Genomic DNA, 19,711 nt, shown 5'->3' with positions numbered 1-19,711 from the left:
TTTCATTATACTATTGTTGGTTAGTTCAGTTGGCTGGGTGGCTGGTTTGCAATGCAGAATAATGCCAACAGCACAGGTTCAGTTCCTGCATTAGCTGACATTACCGTAGAACTGGGTGGCATGGTGGCTCAGTGGTTAGCAATGCAGCCTCACAGCACCAGGGACCCGGGTTTGATTCCGGCCTCGGGCGACTGTCTGAGCGCAGTTTGCACATTCTCCCCGTGTTTGCGTGGGTTTCCTCTGGTGTTCTTTGGACTGTGGGAGGAAGCCAGATGTGCAGGCTAGGTGGATTGGCTATGCTAACTTGCCCTTAGTGTTCAGGAGTGTGTGGGTTATAAGGGGATGGGTCTGGGTGGGATGCTGCAAGGGGCGGTATGGACTTGTTCAGCCAAAGGGCCTATTTCCACTCTGTAGAGGGTCTAATCTGAAAAAAAACTCTCCTTCCCGACTCCTATCCTTGCTTGAGATGTAGTGAGCTGTGGGTTAAATCACCACCAGTCTTCTCTCCAATGAGAGAGCAGCCCAACGGCCGAGCAGGACTATGGCAACTTTACTTTATGTGTATACATGTGAAAATAGATTTAAATATTTGCAGTTTAAAACTTCCTGGTGAAAATTCTAAAGTGTGCTTCATGGTAGAGACGTCATTTGAGTCACGTAACCAGTGTGTTGTTGACTTTAGCTGTCAATGACGTGATCCAGGAAATAGTTTCATGGTGTTTGGAGAGATCTGGAGTGGTGACAGCTGATTGAAAATTTCGTCTGCACCCAAAGTTGATCATCCTGAGTTGAGATATAAGGCAGAGTTCCAGAGTTTTTGGCCCAGTTGGCTGAAGTTATGGTTGCTGTAAATGAGTAGAAAATCAAAAAGGATGCATACATAAGCCAGAGTTGCAAGAACACAACATTAGAGGGCTGAAGAAGGTCATAATGAAGGCTTGTGACATCAGTCTGCCTGCTGCCCCATTAATGTGCAAATGTCACATAGAAAACCCACTCTGCGGGAACATATTTCCTTCCTGTTCATATCTCTCTAGTTTTTCATGGGTAGTTTGCAGTCCATGTGTATACTATCATTCATTCACAGCACCTATGCAAGCCAATTATCCAGTAGAAAGCAAGTGTCCACCATCATCCCTACGATAATGAAATGTATTTTCTAGTCCTACAAATTGGATGGTTAGGCTGCAAAAAGAACCTCAGAGAGAATGAGAAAACAAAATGCTAAGGGAACTGTGCATCTGGGGATGAAGAAAACCACAAGCAGGGACATGCCGCAACTCGGAAAACAAATCGAATGAATTTCAGGCAAAGTAAAGAATGTTACATGAAATTTCAGTGGTTTTCACTATAGAATTCAGTCAGATGGAAAACAAATTACAATTGAAATACATACTTCAGTACCAGTCTTCGAATGAAATTTGAAAGAAGGCAATAATAACAGGGCTAGAGCTTAAATGAGGAAAATTTTGGAAGGTCTCAAAGTGCTAACTGTAATAAGCGAGCATGTGAACAAGAGTATTGGTGTTTGAGAGCACTTAGCTCAGATGCATAACTTTGTCCTTTTTAAAAATAGAATAGAATCACAATAGTGTGGAAGCAGGCCATTTGGCTCATTCTCCACACTGACTGTCTGAAGAGCATCCACCCAAACCTACCTCCCTATCCAGTCCCCATAATCTTGCATTTCCCATGGCTAATCCATCTAGCCTGCACATCCCTGAACACTGAGCAATTTAGCATGGCCAGTTCACCTTAGCAGCACACTTTTGGACTGGAAGAGGAAAGTGGAGCACCTGGTGGAAACCCACGCAGACGCAAGGAGAATATGCAATCTCCACACAGACAGTTACCTGAGGCTGCAATTGAACCCAATCCCTGGCACTGAGGCAGCAGCCCTAACCACTGAACTGCTGTGCTGCCTAAATGTGCTAAGGCTTGTATTAAGTCAAGTGCATGAGGGCGGATCTGAAAAAGCAGTGGGGCACAAGAGATGACCCTTAAGTGAGCAGGTGGATTACAAGTCAGAAATAACCATTGTCCATTCTTTCTCGGGCAGCCAACATGCAACCTTTACGGCAGCTCAGACTTAGCACCACCAAATGCTAGCCTGCAACTTCTAAAGATTCATAATGCTGATGCTGCCCACTTGCCCAAAATAGCATCTGCAATGGCCTACACCAAAATTGTAGGAGAGGATGGGATGCTATTTCGGTTGTGAAGTGGCACCAGTAGTGTCGAAAATACAGGTGTTATGGAATCTCATTCTATATCAGTAAGATATAATTGTAATATTGGAAAAGAAAGTATTGTTTATGAGATTTAATGGTATGATTGCAACTCTAAATCAAGTAATGTTAGCAACTTCATAAGAATGTAGATTAGAAGCTAAGTGATGCACTTAGTCCTGACATTCTTCTCTCGGGAATACATGCTAATGTTGTATTTATTTAATCAATTATGAATTTCAAAGGCAGAACCAATTAGCTGAATAAAATTTACGACTCATCACTACATCACTACATTACTTGCCCCAGTTATGTTTAGTCGCTGGCTCAGTATGTTCTGATTCTCATTGTGCTAAAGTTACTTTGTTTGCACCTGTCTGGCTTTGCCCACTGGGTGCTACATTGGAACACTGCACAGAACGTGAAATTTGTGTTTGAGCTGTGCTATGAATTACTTTCACGAATTTATTCCCTGTGTTACAACCACTAGAGCATAGTCATGATGGAATCATATTCATAGCCTGTATATTTTCACTGAGAAAAACCGTACGATGACAACTAGCACTGGCCGTAGATATTTGCTGCTGTCGCTGTTGGCAGTTTTACAGGTGGTGAACAAAACCACTTTGCCAAGTGGCATTCCATGCCTTTAGAGGCATCTATATTGCCTAATTTTATTAAACTTTGTAATATGTTTGTGTTTCATACTTTAAAAAGTTTAATATTAGGAAGTTTGCATTCGATTTCATTTTGTTCTCTCTGCCCTTAAAAAAAAATTTGGGCTCTTATGCATTTTTGTTTTCATAATTCCATCAACTTAGTATCTTTGATCTAAGTTCCAAATTCTGCGTTTGTAAACTGCTTTATAAGTTTTACAGTGCATCATTCCACAATATTGTGCATTAAGTTGCTGACATCTGTGAAAATTACCTGAGATGAGGTGTTTGAGATCAGTGGAAAGTCCGGAGAAGCTCAGTTTGGAACACTGAGGGATTTAATAGAGGCATTCAAAATTATTTGGAGTTTTGATCAAGTACGTCGGGTAAACTTGTTTAGACTGGCAGAAGAATCAGTAACAGCAGAACACAGATGATTAATAGAAGCATCAAGAGTTGTTATGCTCTGAACTGCATTGTCAGATACTGGTAGAAGCAGATTCAGCAGCAAGTGTCAAGTGGATTGCACATATAAACATAAAACACAATAGATGCTGGTCATCAAAAACAAATATGGATAATGCTGGAGAAATTCATCAGGCGTGACAGCAACAGGGTTTGTGTTTTAAGTCTGGTATCACTGCTCTTCAAAGCTGAGCTATGTTGCATTTGAACTGTGAACTGTTTCTCAGATGCTGCCAGACCTGATGAGTTTCTCCAGCATTTTTTGTTTTTGAAATGCATATATACTTGACAAAGAGAATTTTGCAAAATTTTGGAATTGGGTGAATGAAGTGTGTCTTTCAAACATCCAGAACAGATACTTGAGTGCTGTAAGATCCAGTGTTTTTGAGTACAGCTGGGAGCTTGATGTCCATTCTTAATTAGTGAATCATGACCACAGAAAATTGACCCATACAGGACTTCAGAGATACTACTGCAAATTTTTTGTTCCTGTGGCACCTTCGTGCTTTCACTGCATATTCAACGGCTAGTGTAGTACTGATAGTGATTCTTCAGGGAAATATGCCGAATTTTCCGCGACAAGAAACAAAGTTTATATGACATGTAATGCATTTTGTTACAAGTGTATTGGGTTTTTATTTAGCACTTCCAGTTATTTTCCAGTGCAACCCCACCTTTTAACACTTAAGTTAGCCTCGTGTGACCCAGGTGTCAGTGAATGAAAGACAGTCAATCAGAATCGTGACCTACGGTGTATAATGGTAATTTACTCTTACCCTCTGAAATAATTCAGGAAACCACACAGTTCCAAGGCATTTAGAGGTTGCCAGTAAGTGCTGGCTTGGCAGTCGCATCTATATCCCATGGAATGAATTATTTTTTAGAACTTCCTAAAGTTTGCATATGTGGATCAACATTACAAATAAATATGAAAAGCTGTGATTTTGAAGTGCTTTATAGATTTGGTAATGTTTTTGTGCACTTGTGTACATTTCAGCCAAGCTCTTCATTTTAGCCAGTGATTGAGAACGCAGTGAAGCTGCTGTTAGCTGCCCTCAGTAAATATTAGCTCCTGTCCTCTTCCCAAATACCACACACCACAGAACACAATAATCAACCTATCTTCCATTTGCCACCCCCTCCCCAGATGGCTGTGCCTGTGCTTCTGAAATAATTCGCCAACCCAGTCTCTGGAACTTGTATAATTGGAACGGCAACAGAGCTAAATTTGGAGGCTGCCACTTGTGTTCCTAGCTCAGCTGTATGACTTCCCAAGTTTGCCTGCGGTCAATCATTTGAGTTGCGCTTGCCTGCCTTTGTCTGTACTAAGTTAGCACACAAAACATCCTAAGCCCACTCTCAACACTTGCTATTAAATATGTTTTAAGGATTAAGTGTACTTTGGTCTCAGCACCCTCCCTTGTTGTTTGGCTGGAAACAGCTAGCAAGTCCAGGGGTGTCCTGCCAGAATCTCCTTTGCACTGTTTGTTGTTTCCTTCGAGGCAATATATCTGTGCAAGCCCACTTGGTCCAGAATTTGGGAAACACATGCATTCGCTTTATTGTCATTCATACTCTTGAGTACAATAAAATGTTTACAAGTTGCCACTTACAGAACCATCTTAGGTACAAACCCACCCAGGTACACATTCTTCAGTACAAGTCCACAGGGAAATGAAATTGAAAATGAAGAAATGGGACATTGGGCATTACAGGTGGTCGGTATAAATTAGAAAACAGAAATAAAAAGTTGAAAACAATGGTCCTTCTCAGTCCATGGTGGTACCTAATTGCCAGTCCGTGCCGAGTCTTGACTCCAAACTACACTGGGCTACATTTGAGGTTCTCGAGGCCAGGAGACTGCTCCGGAATCATCTTAAAACCAGACATCTGTGGTGAGGCTGCCATGCTGAGCTGCTGAGAGACCACCCTACCAGGCTGGGAAACTGTCATGCCAGGCCAAGAGGACATCTCACTGGGTCTGCGCTAAGGCCAGGAGTTAGAAGCGAGCAAGTATTTCCCTCATACCACTTAGTGGTTGAATAAACTGAATCAAGAAAATATAGTTGTTTGAAACTCTTAGGAAACCCTAGAAACATACAACAGGACAGTAGGGAAGTAGACTATTGAATGCATCAAGTCTACACTGCTCTTCAGAAAACAATCCAGTAAGTCTTTCACTACTTCCCTGCAACATTTTTCCTTCAAATGTTTTTTTCTTTTTTTTAAGCCGCCTTGAGCCTGTATCCGTTACTATATCATGCTTATTGCTGTCCCTGTCTACTCATGGCTAAACTACTTCGATTGCCTTGGGTAGGTTAGCAGCCACCAATCCTCCTCTGATATTAATTGATACAACTGATAGCCAGTGAAAAGAGATTACCAAATAAACTCTGTCAGAAGATAGCTCAAATTCGGTGAACAGTAAATTTTTTTCATACAGTGCTTATTATCAATTTATATGACAAGTAACATGTCTGATGATCTGTTGTGAGAACTCCTCAGCTTCACTTAAGAATGAGTACACCTAACTATGCTAGCTATGTTGATTTAACACATGAACACATGGAACATTGGTACATTGGAACATTCTGAACATCATACCTCCCATGAACCATCTTTCATGTCCTGATGGGGAAGATTATCTGGTGATATCAGTTAACCTTTTCAATAACTAATTGCCTTGGATAGCATCCAGTACTCTGGGGCATTGGATATCTGAACCACTCATGGAAAACAGTTTTTCTTCACTTCCCTCTTGTTCTTTTGCTCACCTTGTGGATATCAACCCTGTGCCATTGGAAACAGTTTCACTTTATCAATGCATTGTACATGCTTCACAACTTTAAATACCTTTTGTTAAATCTCCATTTATTCTTTTCTGCTTGAGCGAGAACAACTGCAGCTTCTCCAGTATTGAACACATTGACTCATTTAGAACCGAACCAGTGAAAGTTTAACACGACTTCCTGACTCTTGTTCTCAATACCTAGATTTATAAAGCCCTGGGTGTCGTATGCGAGCAGTCCTAGTCTCCTCTTAGAACCTCCTCTTCTTCCCCCCCCCCCCAAATCTTTTTCACTCCCTGTAAAATTAAATCTCTTAAAATTTACCTAAGTGTAGGATTCATTGTCATCTTTTTCATGCTTGTATGTTGTTTAAATTACATTGATCTTCCGTTGACCAATTCATTTAATTTGGTTGCTTGTCATTTATTCATGGGTGTTTCATTGATAGCTTTTGGCATGCATAAAAATTAGCCTAGTTTAAAGATGTTGAGCAATTTGTCTTTGATTTAGAAAATATACCCAAGTGTCAGTGCAAGCAGGCTACGTTCTCTTTGCAGTAGATTACCTATAAAAGGAATGTAAAACAGTTATAAATCTTGGAACTGCTTCAGTGATTAATAAATTGTTCTTTTACTGTTGATCATTAAATATGAGACAATTGGCTGTTTTGATCAGAATCACCAATACAAAGACACAGAACCTGAATCTCTCAAAAGAATATTCATGATTTGAAATGAGTCCATCAGAATATTCTGAATTCTGGTTGACACCCGTAGGAGTGTTATGGAAGCTGCGGATACTGCCAGATGGTAAATTATCGCATTGTCTTTAGCATTTCAGTGCTGTAAGATGGATGTTTTAAATCCCCCAATAACAATGCATTAGTTCATATTAAAAGTGACAAAACGCAAGGTTTTAATGAGGCATCTTTACTGTCCATTTAAACATTTTTAAAAGCAGATGCAGACAGAAATGGCTTCACCTATTTTTTTGTACAGGTAATCTGATAGTTGATTAAAATATTAAATTTAACATTTTCTTCGTCAAAGTAGTCCTTATTGCATCAGCTGGCTTTTGTATACTGACGACATAGTAATAGGATGAAATGTGCTGTAGAACTAGGATGTAATTGTGAAATCAAGTATTGGATTTTAAAGCTTTTGGAGATTTTTTTCACCAGAGGGCAGCAATGCTGCAAACCTCTACAATTTTGAGATTACGTATCCTGTTAACCCAGTGATCACCACCAATCTGCAGTGAATCAGAGCTGTGTCTTAACTTGCATAAATTGAATAGTCAGTTTTTTTTTTCGGTTTTCATTTTGTTGAACATCTAATATTAATTATCTACCTACAGCTTGTTTATGCACTGTTTATGAGCCTTGAAAGTATGTAGCTTCCTTGTTTAGACTCCTTCCAGGGTAATAATTGCTCATGTTTATTTGTAAATATCTTTTGAATTGCATTTGTCTTAACACTAACTTTGCATGATACCAATTTAGTTTCAAACTTTTTCAAAACAATAGTCCCCAAAGTTTTTCCATCATTGGGGCTTGTCTCATCTTTTGCCTGAATCAGCTGTATATTCACTAATTGAAATTAATTGGCATGATCAGTCAACAACATTACTTTTGTAATGTGCAACATCTAGGCCATTAGAAGTAAACTAGATGAAATCTAGTAATCACCCTCCTCCTCATGCGTTAACCGTTTTTGTTTTACATTTGCTATTAAGATTGATGTGCACTGGACAACATTCATTATTTGATTAGTTACAGAAAGCATCAAAGGGTTGATCTGACTGCATCTGCAATATTTTAAACTATATTCTTTGGACCTTATTTATCAATATGTTGGAATGGCACTAGCAGAAAAGATTAGAAATGTCAACATTTGTTTTCATGTCTACCCTCGTATGTTTTAATGTTTACGCCAATGGGAACATATGACAATAGGAAAAGGAGTAGGCTGGTTCACCCCTTGAGTCTATTCTATCATAAATGAGACCAAGGCTGATTTGTGACATAATTTCCTATTCCTGTCATTGCTCCACACACTCGGATGTTTGATTGACACAAATCAATAAATCTTGAATTTAAAATTAGCATTAAGTCAAGCATCAAATGCCTTTTTACAAAGGAATTTTCCAAATTTCCAACTCCTAACTGGAACTGAATTCCTGGCCAGTTTGTTTGCAATTTTTAGAGAACCCCTGAATCCCAACTGGTGGGAATAGTTTCTCTTTACCTGCCCAGTTGTTGACATTAATACTTTGGAAATTTTCATCAAATAGCCTCTTTACTGTCTAAATTCCAAGGAATGCAACTCGAGTTTATTTAAGCTGTCATTATAATTTAACCCTTGAACTCAGGACGCCATCTTTGTAAATGTACACTGATCCCTCCAATTTAAACATATTCTGTCTAAAATGTGGGACTAAGAAATGCTAACCGGCACCAGATGGGGTGTTTAAACCTGACTTCCAGTCCTCACTGATTAGCTGACACTTGATTCCTTTCTACTCCAGTCTCTGATATATTAATGATATGTGTATCCAGGCACCCAAGTCTCTTTGCGTTTCCACTGTTCCTAGCTTTGCAAAATTTACCAAGAATTTTACCAAAATTCTTTCCATTTTAGGTCCAAGTTTGATGACTGCATGTTTACTAACTTTAAAATCCATTTGCCTCAATATTTTCCAGTCTCTTGATCAAACTGTGTGCCTTTGTAATGTTATGCTTCTCACTGTTTAAATGCTGCTTGTCTTATTAACATCAGCAATTCGCCGTGTGGCTTTACATCTCATCTGGGTTGTTAATACATATGATAAACTGAGGCCGTAGTATGGACGCACGTAGTAAACCATTAGACATAGACATAGTCTACCAATTGCAGTTATCTGACCACTGGCCCTACTTTGTGTCCTGTCTCTCAGGCAAATGCTTAACCAGGTCAAGAATCTTTCTTTGATTCCACAAACTTGAAGTTTAGCTAACAATCTCTTGAAAGGGTTTTATCAATGCTCGCTGGAAGTCCCTTTGATTCTTGTCAATAGACATTTCCCTGGCCACTAATTCAAAGATTTTGATCCAGTTTAAGTGGGTTTGGAATAAGTTATGTAATCTATAAATGTGATTTAGGACTTAGGTATGTTATTATTGAATTAAGATTTGTATTGTGGCTAAGTGATCCTCCCCCTCGAGTCTTTTTGAAAATATGGTGGATCTTGGTTTCTGACCCCATATGTAGCGTAAACGAAAATAGTTTTCTACCACTACTGAAATTTCAGCTCCAGAGATTTGTTGAACTGTACTGTAGTCAACAGGATTCTTGTTGATCCTCATACCTTCTTTCACATGACTGAAAAAGAACACATGTGAACCAAATAGTCTGCTGTTGATAGCCGTGTAGCTTCAGTGCATCAGAGCTCTGCAGATTCCATGTAATGTTGTTACGGCAGTGTCATCTTTGGCAGTGAACTGTTTTTTGTGAATGTTTTGCCATGAGTCGTATTCAGAGATTTTCTAATGTTGGCATTCCCTGTAAATGGACTGAATTAAAGAGGTTTTGTGGGTTGCTGTTGATTAGTTGTGTAATAGCCTCCACTTGAAGATCTTTTTGCTGCTGGCTGAATTTAACTTGATGTGTACAATTGCAACTTTTGCGTACCTTCTGTGGATTGCAACTGAAGTCTCTTGTCCTCCTAAAGAGACCCATTTTAATAGTGATTTTGGATTATAAGCATAAATTACTCTTCAAGTGGAGCACAACTAAGCCACTGAATTAAGTGTCCTTGACACACACTTTCAAGGTTACGTCCTGACGTGGGTTGTGTTTAGATTCTTGCTTGACTCTGGAGTGTATATGCATGTTAATTATTGAACACAAGTATTCAGGTAATAGGTTTAAAGAGTTGTTATATTACCTTTTAGAGTTGCACCTTTTTCATGCATTTATCTCTTTAAATAATAGTTCTCAAAACTGGAGGCCAAGATACATAGAGGCTACTCTAGCCACCTTTCATTCGCCAAGTATGGCTAGTCAGATGAATGGTAAATGACCACAACATCCATTGAAAGAGATAATAGGAACTGCAGATGCTGGAGAATCCGAGATAACAAGGTGTAGAGCTGGATGAACATAGCAGGCCAAGCAGCATCTTAGGAGCAGAAAAGCTGATGTTTTGGGCCTAGACCCTCCTTCAGAAATGGGGGAGGGGGAGAGGGAGAGCAGATCGAAGATGCATAGAGGAGACGATCGATGGAGAGGAAACAGACAAGTCAAAGAGAAGGGTATGGAGCCAGTAAAGGTGAATGTAGGTGGGGTGGTAGGGAGGGGATAGGTCAGTCTGGGGTGGACGGACAGGTCAAGGGGGCAGGATGAGGTTAGTAGGAAGGAAACGGGGGTGCGGCTTGAGGTGGGAGGAGAGGATAGCTGAGAGGAAGAACAGGTTAGGTAGGCGGGACGATCTGGGATGCAGTAGTGGGAGGGGAGATTTTGAAGCTTCTGAAATCCACATGGATACCATTGGGCTGCAGGGTTCCCAAGCGGAATATAAGTTGCCGTTTCTGCAAACTTCGGGTGGCATCATTGTGGCACTGCAGGAGGCCCAGGATGGACATGTCGCCGAAGGAATGGGAGGGGGAGTGGAAATGGTTAGCGACTGGGAGGTGCAGTTGTTTATTGCGAACCGAGCGGAGGTGTTCTGCAAAGCAGTCCCCAAGCCTCTGCTTGGTTTTCCCGATGTAGTGGAGGCCACAATGGGTACAGTGGATGCAGTATACCACATTGGCAGATGTGCAGGTGAACATCTGTTTGATGTGGAAGGTCTTGGGGCCTGGGATAGAGGTGTGGGAGGAGGTGTGGAGAGTGTGGAGCAGACCAGGGATTCATGGAGAGAGTGATCCGTCCGGAAAGCAGACAAGGATGGGGAGAGAAAAATGCCTTTGGTGGTGGGGTCAGATCGCAGATGGCGGAAGTGTCGGAAGATGATGCGTTGGATACAGAGGTTTTGTGTGCTACAGAAAGATCCCAACTGAGGATCAATTCAAATAATATTGTGGATTTTTCTGATGCTGTTTGTTTAACTTGCCTTAACTTGTGGATGTCAGTTCAGTGGGTTCTTTCATACCTAAACTTAAGTAAATGGCGCTGTTGAGAAAATTAATAAAACTGTATTTTACAAATTTTAAGATCACAGTAATTGTCTTGAGTTAATTTGATAATGCTAAAGGTCAGCTTGACACACTTTACACTATTTCTAATTTGGTAAAGATCAAATTAGTTAATTTGGTAAATGCAGTTATGGTGACATAATGGATTTCAACCACACGTGACAGTATACTGCTTTTTGTCTTCAGTTGCCATTTTTTCTTTTGTTCCTGAATCTATTTTATGGTATTACATAATAGGGATACAACTTAACCATGAAAGCTAACAAAACTTACTTGAAATACTTGTTGTAATTAAAATGTTTCATGGAGTTTTTTTAAGAATGAAAACATCAGTGTATATGACACTTGAAATGTACTGCAGCATAAGACAAGAACTAATTAATTTATAAATGAGAGCCTTAGCTGACCACTAACACATGACTTTTTAAAAAGAATTTGTCTGTACTTTGTAATATACTCTAATCTAAGTAGGATAATTTCATAAAACTTAACGTGTTTCAACATTTGAGTTTCTTGTTTAAAAATCATATTCCTTTGATTACTGCAAAAGATTAACATCTTTTTTTGATTTTAATATTTTACATTTTTCTTAAGTACATTTTAGCAACAATCGTAATAGGGCGAAATGAAAAGGAGCACAAATCCAGTGCTCCAAGCTGAAATTTTCAGTCGTGTCCAGCTTCATAAGAGGCCACCAGAAATTTTCAAAGAACTACCCAAGAACTGTTTTGGTTGCATGAAAGTATTTTTTATAATCTTTAAATACTTTTTGTATAACCATTACAATTGTATTGCTATAGTTATAGTCATACAGCATGGAAGTGGACTCTTCAGTCCAACCAATCCATGCCGACCATGTTCTCACACTAAACTAGTCCCACTTACCTGCATCTGATCCATTCTGTTTAAAACATTTCTTATTCTTGTATTTATCTAATTGTCTTTTAAATGTTGTAACTTTACCTACATCCACCAGTTTGTCTTTTGGAAATCTTTCACCTCTCACCTTTTAAAAACATGCTTCCTAGTCTTTGAAATCTCCCACCTTAGGGAAAAGATACCTGCACTTAACTGTACCCGTCATGATTTTATAAGCTTCCAATTTAATTTAATTTAATTTTTATAAATCCCATGTGATCTAATTTTACCAATTAGTTCACCATGTGGAACTTTGCTTACTTTGTCAAAGGCTTTGCTAAAGTCCATGTCTACTGCTCTTCCCTCATCAATTTTCTTGGTTACTTCCTCCAAAAACTCCAATTAGGTTTGTGAGACAAGATTCGAATTGCACAAATCCAATGCTGATTTTCCCTAATCATTCCTTCCTCACCAAATGCGTATAAATCCTGTCTTTCAGAGTCACTTCTAACAAGCTACCCACTACCAAAGTCAAATTCTCAGGTCAATAGTGCCCAGGCTTCTCCTTACATCCAATTAGTGTAATATTGCTATATTAAATTCAGTAGTGGCATGGAGGCTATTGGTTAGCATTACTGCCTCTGTGCCAGAGAATCATGTTCCATTCCAACCTTGGATGACTGTGTGCAGTCTGCACATTTTCTCCATATCAGCATGGGTTTGTTCTGGCTGCTCCTGTTTCCACCACAGATCAAAGATGTTTAGGTTGGGTGGATTGGCCATGCTAAGTTGTCCACAGTATCCAGGGATGTGCAGGCTGGATAGATTAGCATGAGAAGTGCAGGGTTACAGGTTGGTCTGGGTGGGATGCTCTTCAGAGTGTCAGTGTGGACTTGATGGGCCAAATGCCCACTCTCTGTACCGATTCTACAATTTTATTATAGACTTTAAATGTGTGTTCTAAAACTACTGTTAATTTCAAGATGTTTGTGACATGAATTAGTAATTGAGTTAAGGAACTTGGAAGAGGGGAGAGCAGATGAATATTTGAAGTATTCTTCCAAGTTTCATTGTTGCAACTTGGACAGAAGCCTGATCCTGTGCTTTATCCCATGATTTCCGCTCAAATCACAGTGGCTGAAGGAAAGACTCCCAGCAGAGCTTCGTGCTGTGTATTTATATTCCCTTCACATGAAAAAAATGTTCACTGTTCTGATAGTTTCGGTTTAATTTTAATACCAGGTAGAGCAAAGTACTTTGTTCCAATACCGGTACTGACCGCCCACATTTCCCCTCAAGTGCAAGCATGTCATGTGCATTCTACATAATTCAGAGACGACAGTTATTGAATAATGCATCTTAAAAAGCTATTACATCTAAAAAGGAGTACAGTTTGATATACAGGGAACAATATGAGCAAAAATCCTGCTGTTTCTCTACAGCCAGTTACATTACCACTTCCATGTACATTATATCTGATTATCACTATTTCTTTACAATCTTCTATAAGATGATCAGAACTTAATCAAAGTATTCTTCCGGTCCACCTGTGCTTTAGTGTGTGAAAAAGACTGCACTGCTGTGCTATCAGCAATAAACAACGCCATTTTCAGAAGGCTTTCTGAAGAGCAGTCAACAGGGAAGCACATCATTCTGGCCTCATGTTTCACAAGTTAGATGTACCTGTCCGTTTATCAGACAAGTTATTTGAGTGTGGCCTTTTGGAATTTGGTAGGATTTTGGTTTTGCCACTGGGATTTGGTGAGAAGGTGAACATCATTTGACAAAACAAATCTAATTTGGAATGATCTTTAAGATTTGGTTTTAAGATACGCGGCTTCATTGCAAGCTGTTGCAAACTCAAAACATGCACTCAGTAGGCTCAAGTTACCCATCAAAATCTTGAGTGACCGCTAAGCAGTCAGATTTAAGACTTCTATATTGTGAACTGGTCCAATCAGTATGGTATTGGGAAATTTCCTCTCTCTTTTGTTGGCCTACCTCAAAAAAAACTTAAATTAAAATGAAGAATGTTTGCAGAATAGCTTACTGACAACTGGTGGGTGATTTTGTTTGTGAGTAATAAATTCAGTTGCCAAACTCAAGATCAGGTTTTGTCCATTAAGATGTTGTCGCAGTCATGTCATAAAGATCAGAAGTGCCACTTACTGAGCTACTTTTTGCTGCAGATTTCATTTTCCATGACTTCTGGCATTTCTAAAGAGGGTAGCGTACATGTACGTACAAAAATAGTTCAAACAATATTTTCTTGTCAGGAAACTCATCCATTCCATGTCAGCAGTAATAGCTTCCTGATTTATTTCTTTGCTCAGCTTCACTGGGCACAATATTTCAGGTTACAGGAAAGGCAGCGAGAATATTGGATGTTGATATATCTGAATAAAGTTTAGGAAACTGTGCCCAAAAGCCGCTGATGTGTGGAGAACTGTTGCCAACTTGAAACAAACTGTATTAACATGACTGCTTCATGATTTGTGATCTGTGACCTGGCCATTTTAGAAAAAAAAAATCAACTGACCAACTAGACCACAGTTATGAGGAGTTCTAGAGGTGAATATTCCCTGCCAGCTACTGTCTGTGCAGCTTGTTTTTATTCCCAAAAAAACCCTAAAACTGTGGGTGATACAAATCCAAAGCATGAACAGAAATTGTTGGAAATAGTCAGTGGGTCTGGCTGCAGCTATGGAGAGGAATTAGTTCATATTTTGGGTCCAGTGACCTTTCTTCAGAACAGTTAACTCTGCTTTCTCTCCATAGATGCTGCCAGACCTGCTGACTGTTTCCAGCAATTTTAGTTTTTGATGTTCATTCAGCAAATTGAAAATCAGTTTTTAATGCAAGAAAATGTCTACTGTGGGCATGTGCAGGAAATTTAGTCAGATTAAACATGAAGTAGGTAGTGATAACATTTGACTATTCTTATTTGTGTCTTCCTATCCTTCCTCTCCATCTTTCCACCCTTACCCCTTCACCTTCCCGACTCTGGAACCTATAACCCAGCATCCTTCCCTTCCTCCTATCCAGGTATTCATTATATCATCCTTAACCCCTACCTTTTCCCATTTCTATTTCCTCCTTATCTCTTCCTCACCGCCGCTTATTCAACTGTCCCCATGTCATCTTCCACTTCGCTTATCCCATTAGCTCAAATTCCCTTCCATGTTTTACTCTTCGTCCCTAGCCCTCTTTCTTATTAGCTGTTTTTTTTTCTCTCCTTTTCGGAACCATTTTCTTGCATTATAATTATTTTGACATCAGAAAGTTACTGCTTGTAGAAAATCCAAGTTGGAAGATAAGGAAAGAAGGGTCACAAATCTAACCAGTCCACACAAGTATCAGTTAAGATAAAAGATTTGTTGAAGCTTCCGCTTTCGATTGAACATGAGGATTTACCAAATTGAATGGAGCGTGAATAAGAACTCTGATATAGCTACGCAGTGGTATGGCATGTTCAGCACCAAGTGTTCAAATTAACCAGAAAATGTACTACTTTACACAGTACTGAATAGTACTGGGGGGAAAAGAAAACTTGCATTTAATTCTGTGACCTTCTCAGGTGTACATCTAAATGGTATTTGGAAAGTGACATAAGTAAAAGCATTACTAGTGGAGGTGCAAAGGCCAAATGGCTGCTTACAGAATATTTCTTCTGCACTGTAACAATTGTGTGATTAACAAATTTTTGATTTGCTACATTAACACTGATTGTTTCGGAGGTGCTCCTCTGATGCTCCCTGGCCTGCTGAGTTCCTCCAGTTCCACACTTTGTTTTCTCTCATCTGTAGTTCTTGCTATCTCTGCTACATCATAAGAGGTTTTTTGTTTTCAGGATTTAAAGCAACAAATTATGCATATAAGATGCTCCACCTTCATGGGAGCCAGCTCACCACATTAAACTGCCCCAGCAATTCAACTGCAAAGTATGTGGTATAATTGGATACTAACTGACACCAGCATGCATGGCTCCCAATTTCAGCTGTGGAACTGCACCCAACTACAAAGTGAGCAAACGGTTGGTTCTTTCAAAAAGATTTTCATTGTCTGGATCATTCTGGAATGGATATGCAGCAGGGCCTTGTGGTATCAAGATTTATGGTTGTAAGCTGCATGCTCTGTGGCTTGACTTCAATGAAGGACCAACCTTTTGCATCATTTGCAAGCCTGGCAGAGGAAGAGACACTCCGGCCAATCTTGGACCCCATCTCATGACGTCAACTCGTAGAGCTGTATAGCATGGAAACAGACCCTCAGACCAACTTGTCTCTGCCGGTCAGAAATTCTAAATTAATCTTGTCCTATTTGCCACCATTTGGCCCATATCCCTCTAAATCCTTCTTATTCATATAACCGTCCAAATACCTTTTAAATGTTGTTATTGCACCAGCCTCCAGCACTTCCTCTGACAGCTCATTCTATACCCCCACCCTGTGGAAAAGTTGCTCCCTTAGGCCTATTTTAAAATCTTGGCATTTCACCTTAAACCTTTGCCTTCTAATTTTGGACTCGCCCATCCCAGGGAATTTACCTTGGCTATTCACCCTATCTGTGCTCCTCGTGATTTTATAAACCTCTGTAAGGTCATCCCTCAGCTTCTGACACTCCAAAGAGAATAGCCCCAATCTATTCAGCCTTGCCCTATAGCTCAAACCCTCCAACCCTGGCAACATGCTTGATAATCTTTTCTGAACCCTTTCAAGTTTCACAACATCCTTCCTATAGCAGGGTGACCAGAACTGAATGCAGTACCCCAAAAGTAGCCTAACCAATGACCTGTACAGCTGCAACATGACCTCTTAACTCCTATACTCAGTGTGGTGACAAAAAGCAAGCATACCAAACGCTGCCTTCACCATCATGTCTACCTGTAACTCTGCTTCCAAGGAAAAATGAACCTGCATTCCAAGGTGTCATTGTTCAGCAACATGCCCCAGGACTTTAGAATTAATTGTATAAGCCCTACTTTCATTTACCCTTCCAAAATACAGCACCTCACATTTATCTAAATTGCCTATTTGCTCATTTGATCAGGTCCTGTTGTACTCTGAGGTGACCTTCTTGGCTGTCCACTGCACCACCAATTTTGGTGCCATCTGCAAACGTACTAACCATGCCTCTTGTGTTCAGATCCAAATAATTTACATAAATGACAAAAACAGAGGACCTGATCCTTTGGGCGCATTGCTTGATTCAACCAAATTGAGTTTCCCATTACTCAAAACTTGTCTTGCAACTACCATTTTGCATTTACTGAACTCTCATCACTTCACTGCAGTGAAGAGGAGGCAATGGTCAAGTGGTATTATCACTGAGCTGTTAATCGAGACCCAGGTAATGTTCTTGGATTGTGGATTCAAAATCTGTCATGTTAGAAAATGGAAGATAACAAAGTGTGAAGCTGGATAAACACAGCATCTCAGGAGCACAAAAGCTGACGTTTCGGGCCTAGACCCCCCTCCAGAGAGAGGGATGGGGAGAGGGTTCTGAAATAAATAGGGAGAGAGGGGGAAGCGGACTGAAGATAGACAGAGGAGAAGATAGGTGGAGAGGAGAGTATAGGTGGGGAGGGGATAGGTCAGTCCGGGGAGGACGGACAGGTCACGGAGGTGGGATGAGGTTGGTAGGTGGGAAATGGAGGTGCGGCTTGAGGTGGAAGGAGGGGATAGGTCAAAATGGAATTTGAATTCAATACAAATCTAATCTAAAATCCAATGATGACCATTGTTGCATACTGGGGAGGGAAAAGATCTTCTGGCTCATGATGTGCTATGAGGAAAGAAACTGCCATTCTAATGTGATCTAGCCTAAATGTAAGTCCAGACTTCACAACTGTGGTTGATTCTTAACTGCCCTCTGGACAATTAGGGATGGACAATAAACGCTGGTCTAGCCGGCAACGTCCTCATCCCATGAATGAATTTTTTTAACGATCTGCAAAGGTAAGTGCCTATACCCCATGTAAAACCTCTTGTATTTCCCAATAGTGCTTACTTTATACTGTACCTTTCTGTATTAGGGTGCCGATTCGGCGGTCCTTGTGCTCTGCTGGGATAGAGGTGCTGAAACCATGTGTGGCAGTATGAGGTGTAATTTCGAAGCATCCTCCAGATCCAGGATGTCAGCTGTCTGAATTTCCATGACAGCATTTTCGGCTACTGCAGCGAAGATCTTAAGAAAGCTCAAGTTAGATCAAAATAATACATGGATGTCATACCAGATAACTTTAAAATATGCCCAACATTACTTGTGTTTTTGGTATTTTCTAGGCCAGAGGAAAGGGGAGAGGCGACCATCTTATGGTTCTGATTTCATATCTGACTCGCTCTTTAATTCCATTAGTTGGAGAGGTTAAAAGTAGCGTTTATTCTCTTCCACCTTGAATCGATCACTAGCTTTGTGTGGAGTGTTTTAGGTTGTTTAGTTATTGTTAAGTTGCTTAACTGTCATAAACTTTTGTTTCGGGAGTAGTTGGTAAACGTAAAACAAATGTAATGTGCCTTGCATGCTTGTTGATGTTCCCTTTTGTTCATGCACTCCTCCTTTCCTCACCTCAAATGAAGTGCAGTTTGGAATAATAAGACAAGCCACAAAAGAAATCGCAAAAGCACACAAGCTAAGCCAAACATTTAATGTTTCTGACAGGGGTAAATCAAAAACTGTTTTCTTTTGAGTGTTGGCTGCATTAAACGTGATAGCTATCACACTGCAGCTTTGAACCAACCGGTTGCGGAATTTATAAGCACAGCCTTGTTCTGATGTTGTGTATTTAGGACTGGACAAAGCGGAAATCCCAGTCTGAAGAATTGCAACTAAAACAGTAGTTCTTACTAAAATGTACATCTTCCCTGAGCTGCTTTGTTTCAAATAAATTGACTTTTGCAATATTTTCCATATTTGTGGGATCATGAAGTAAAGCTATTTTGAGATTATGCAGTCTTTTTCTAAAACTTAATTTACTGAAGGCAAGAACTTTGCAGTGTTTTCACAACCAATTAAGTGTATTGACTCTTAAATAAATAAAGCGGAAAGTGTTTGATCAGCAAGATTACATAAATGTAACCAGTGCAGAACATATTATTGTTCTATGTATGTTGGCATTCTTCATATTAACTTGCCTTCAAATGTTCACATGCATCCAAGTTTAAAATGATAAATATGTCATGTATCTAACTTTCAAATGCATATGCAGGTATATATTTTATTCAAGATTATGAAATAGTCTGGTGACAACTTGCTCAGTACCTTTATGAGGGTGAATTTCCTGTATGTTACAAGCAAGTCTCAAGTCTTTACTTCTGCCTCCAAGCCTTTTAATCAAGCCTTTCATTCTTTTGGATTTTCTTGTAGGTTTGATGAACTTGTAAAGAAGTTCAAAGTGGAGTATCATGCTGGTGGCTCTACCCAGAATTCAGTCAAAGTGGCCCAGGTTTGTCTTTATTCAACAATACCTGAGATAATGACTGACTAAATTCTTTCCAATTCTTGTTTAATGGAAAAAATATATTGCTCATTTTTGAAGACAAA

General features: G+C 39.8%; 1 protein-coding gene across 5 annotated transcripts in view; it reads left to right on the top strand.

Annotated features, from left to right (window-relative positions):
• The window catches only part of LOC125467562 (adenosine kinase-like), a 263,606-nt gene that overhangs the window by 88,877 nt on the left and 155,018 nt on the right, over positions 1-19,711 (top strand). For all 5 annotated transcript variants that reach the window (XM_048563586.2, XM_048563587.2, XM_048563582.2 and 2 more), the window contains exon 4: positions 19,535-19,613. In XM_048563586.2, coding sequence (XP_048419543.1) covers positions 19,535-19,613 — 79 coding nt within the window. The remainder of the gene's footprint in view (positions 1-19,534; positions 19,614-19,711) is intronic.

This window comes from Stegostoma tigrinum, chromosome 37 (assembly GCF_030684315.1).
Source record: "Stegostoma tigrinum isolate sSteTig4 chromosome 37, sSteTig4.hap1, whole genome shotgun sequence".
NCBI classification, from domain to species: domain Eukaryota; kingdom Metazoa; phylum Chordata; class Chondrichthyes; order Orectolobiformes; family Stegostomatidae; genus Stegostoma; species Stegostoma tigrinum.
This window is presented reverse-complemented; position numbering and strand designations above follow the sequence as displayed.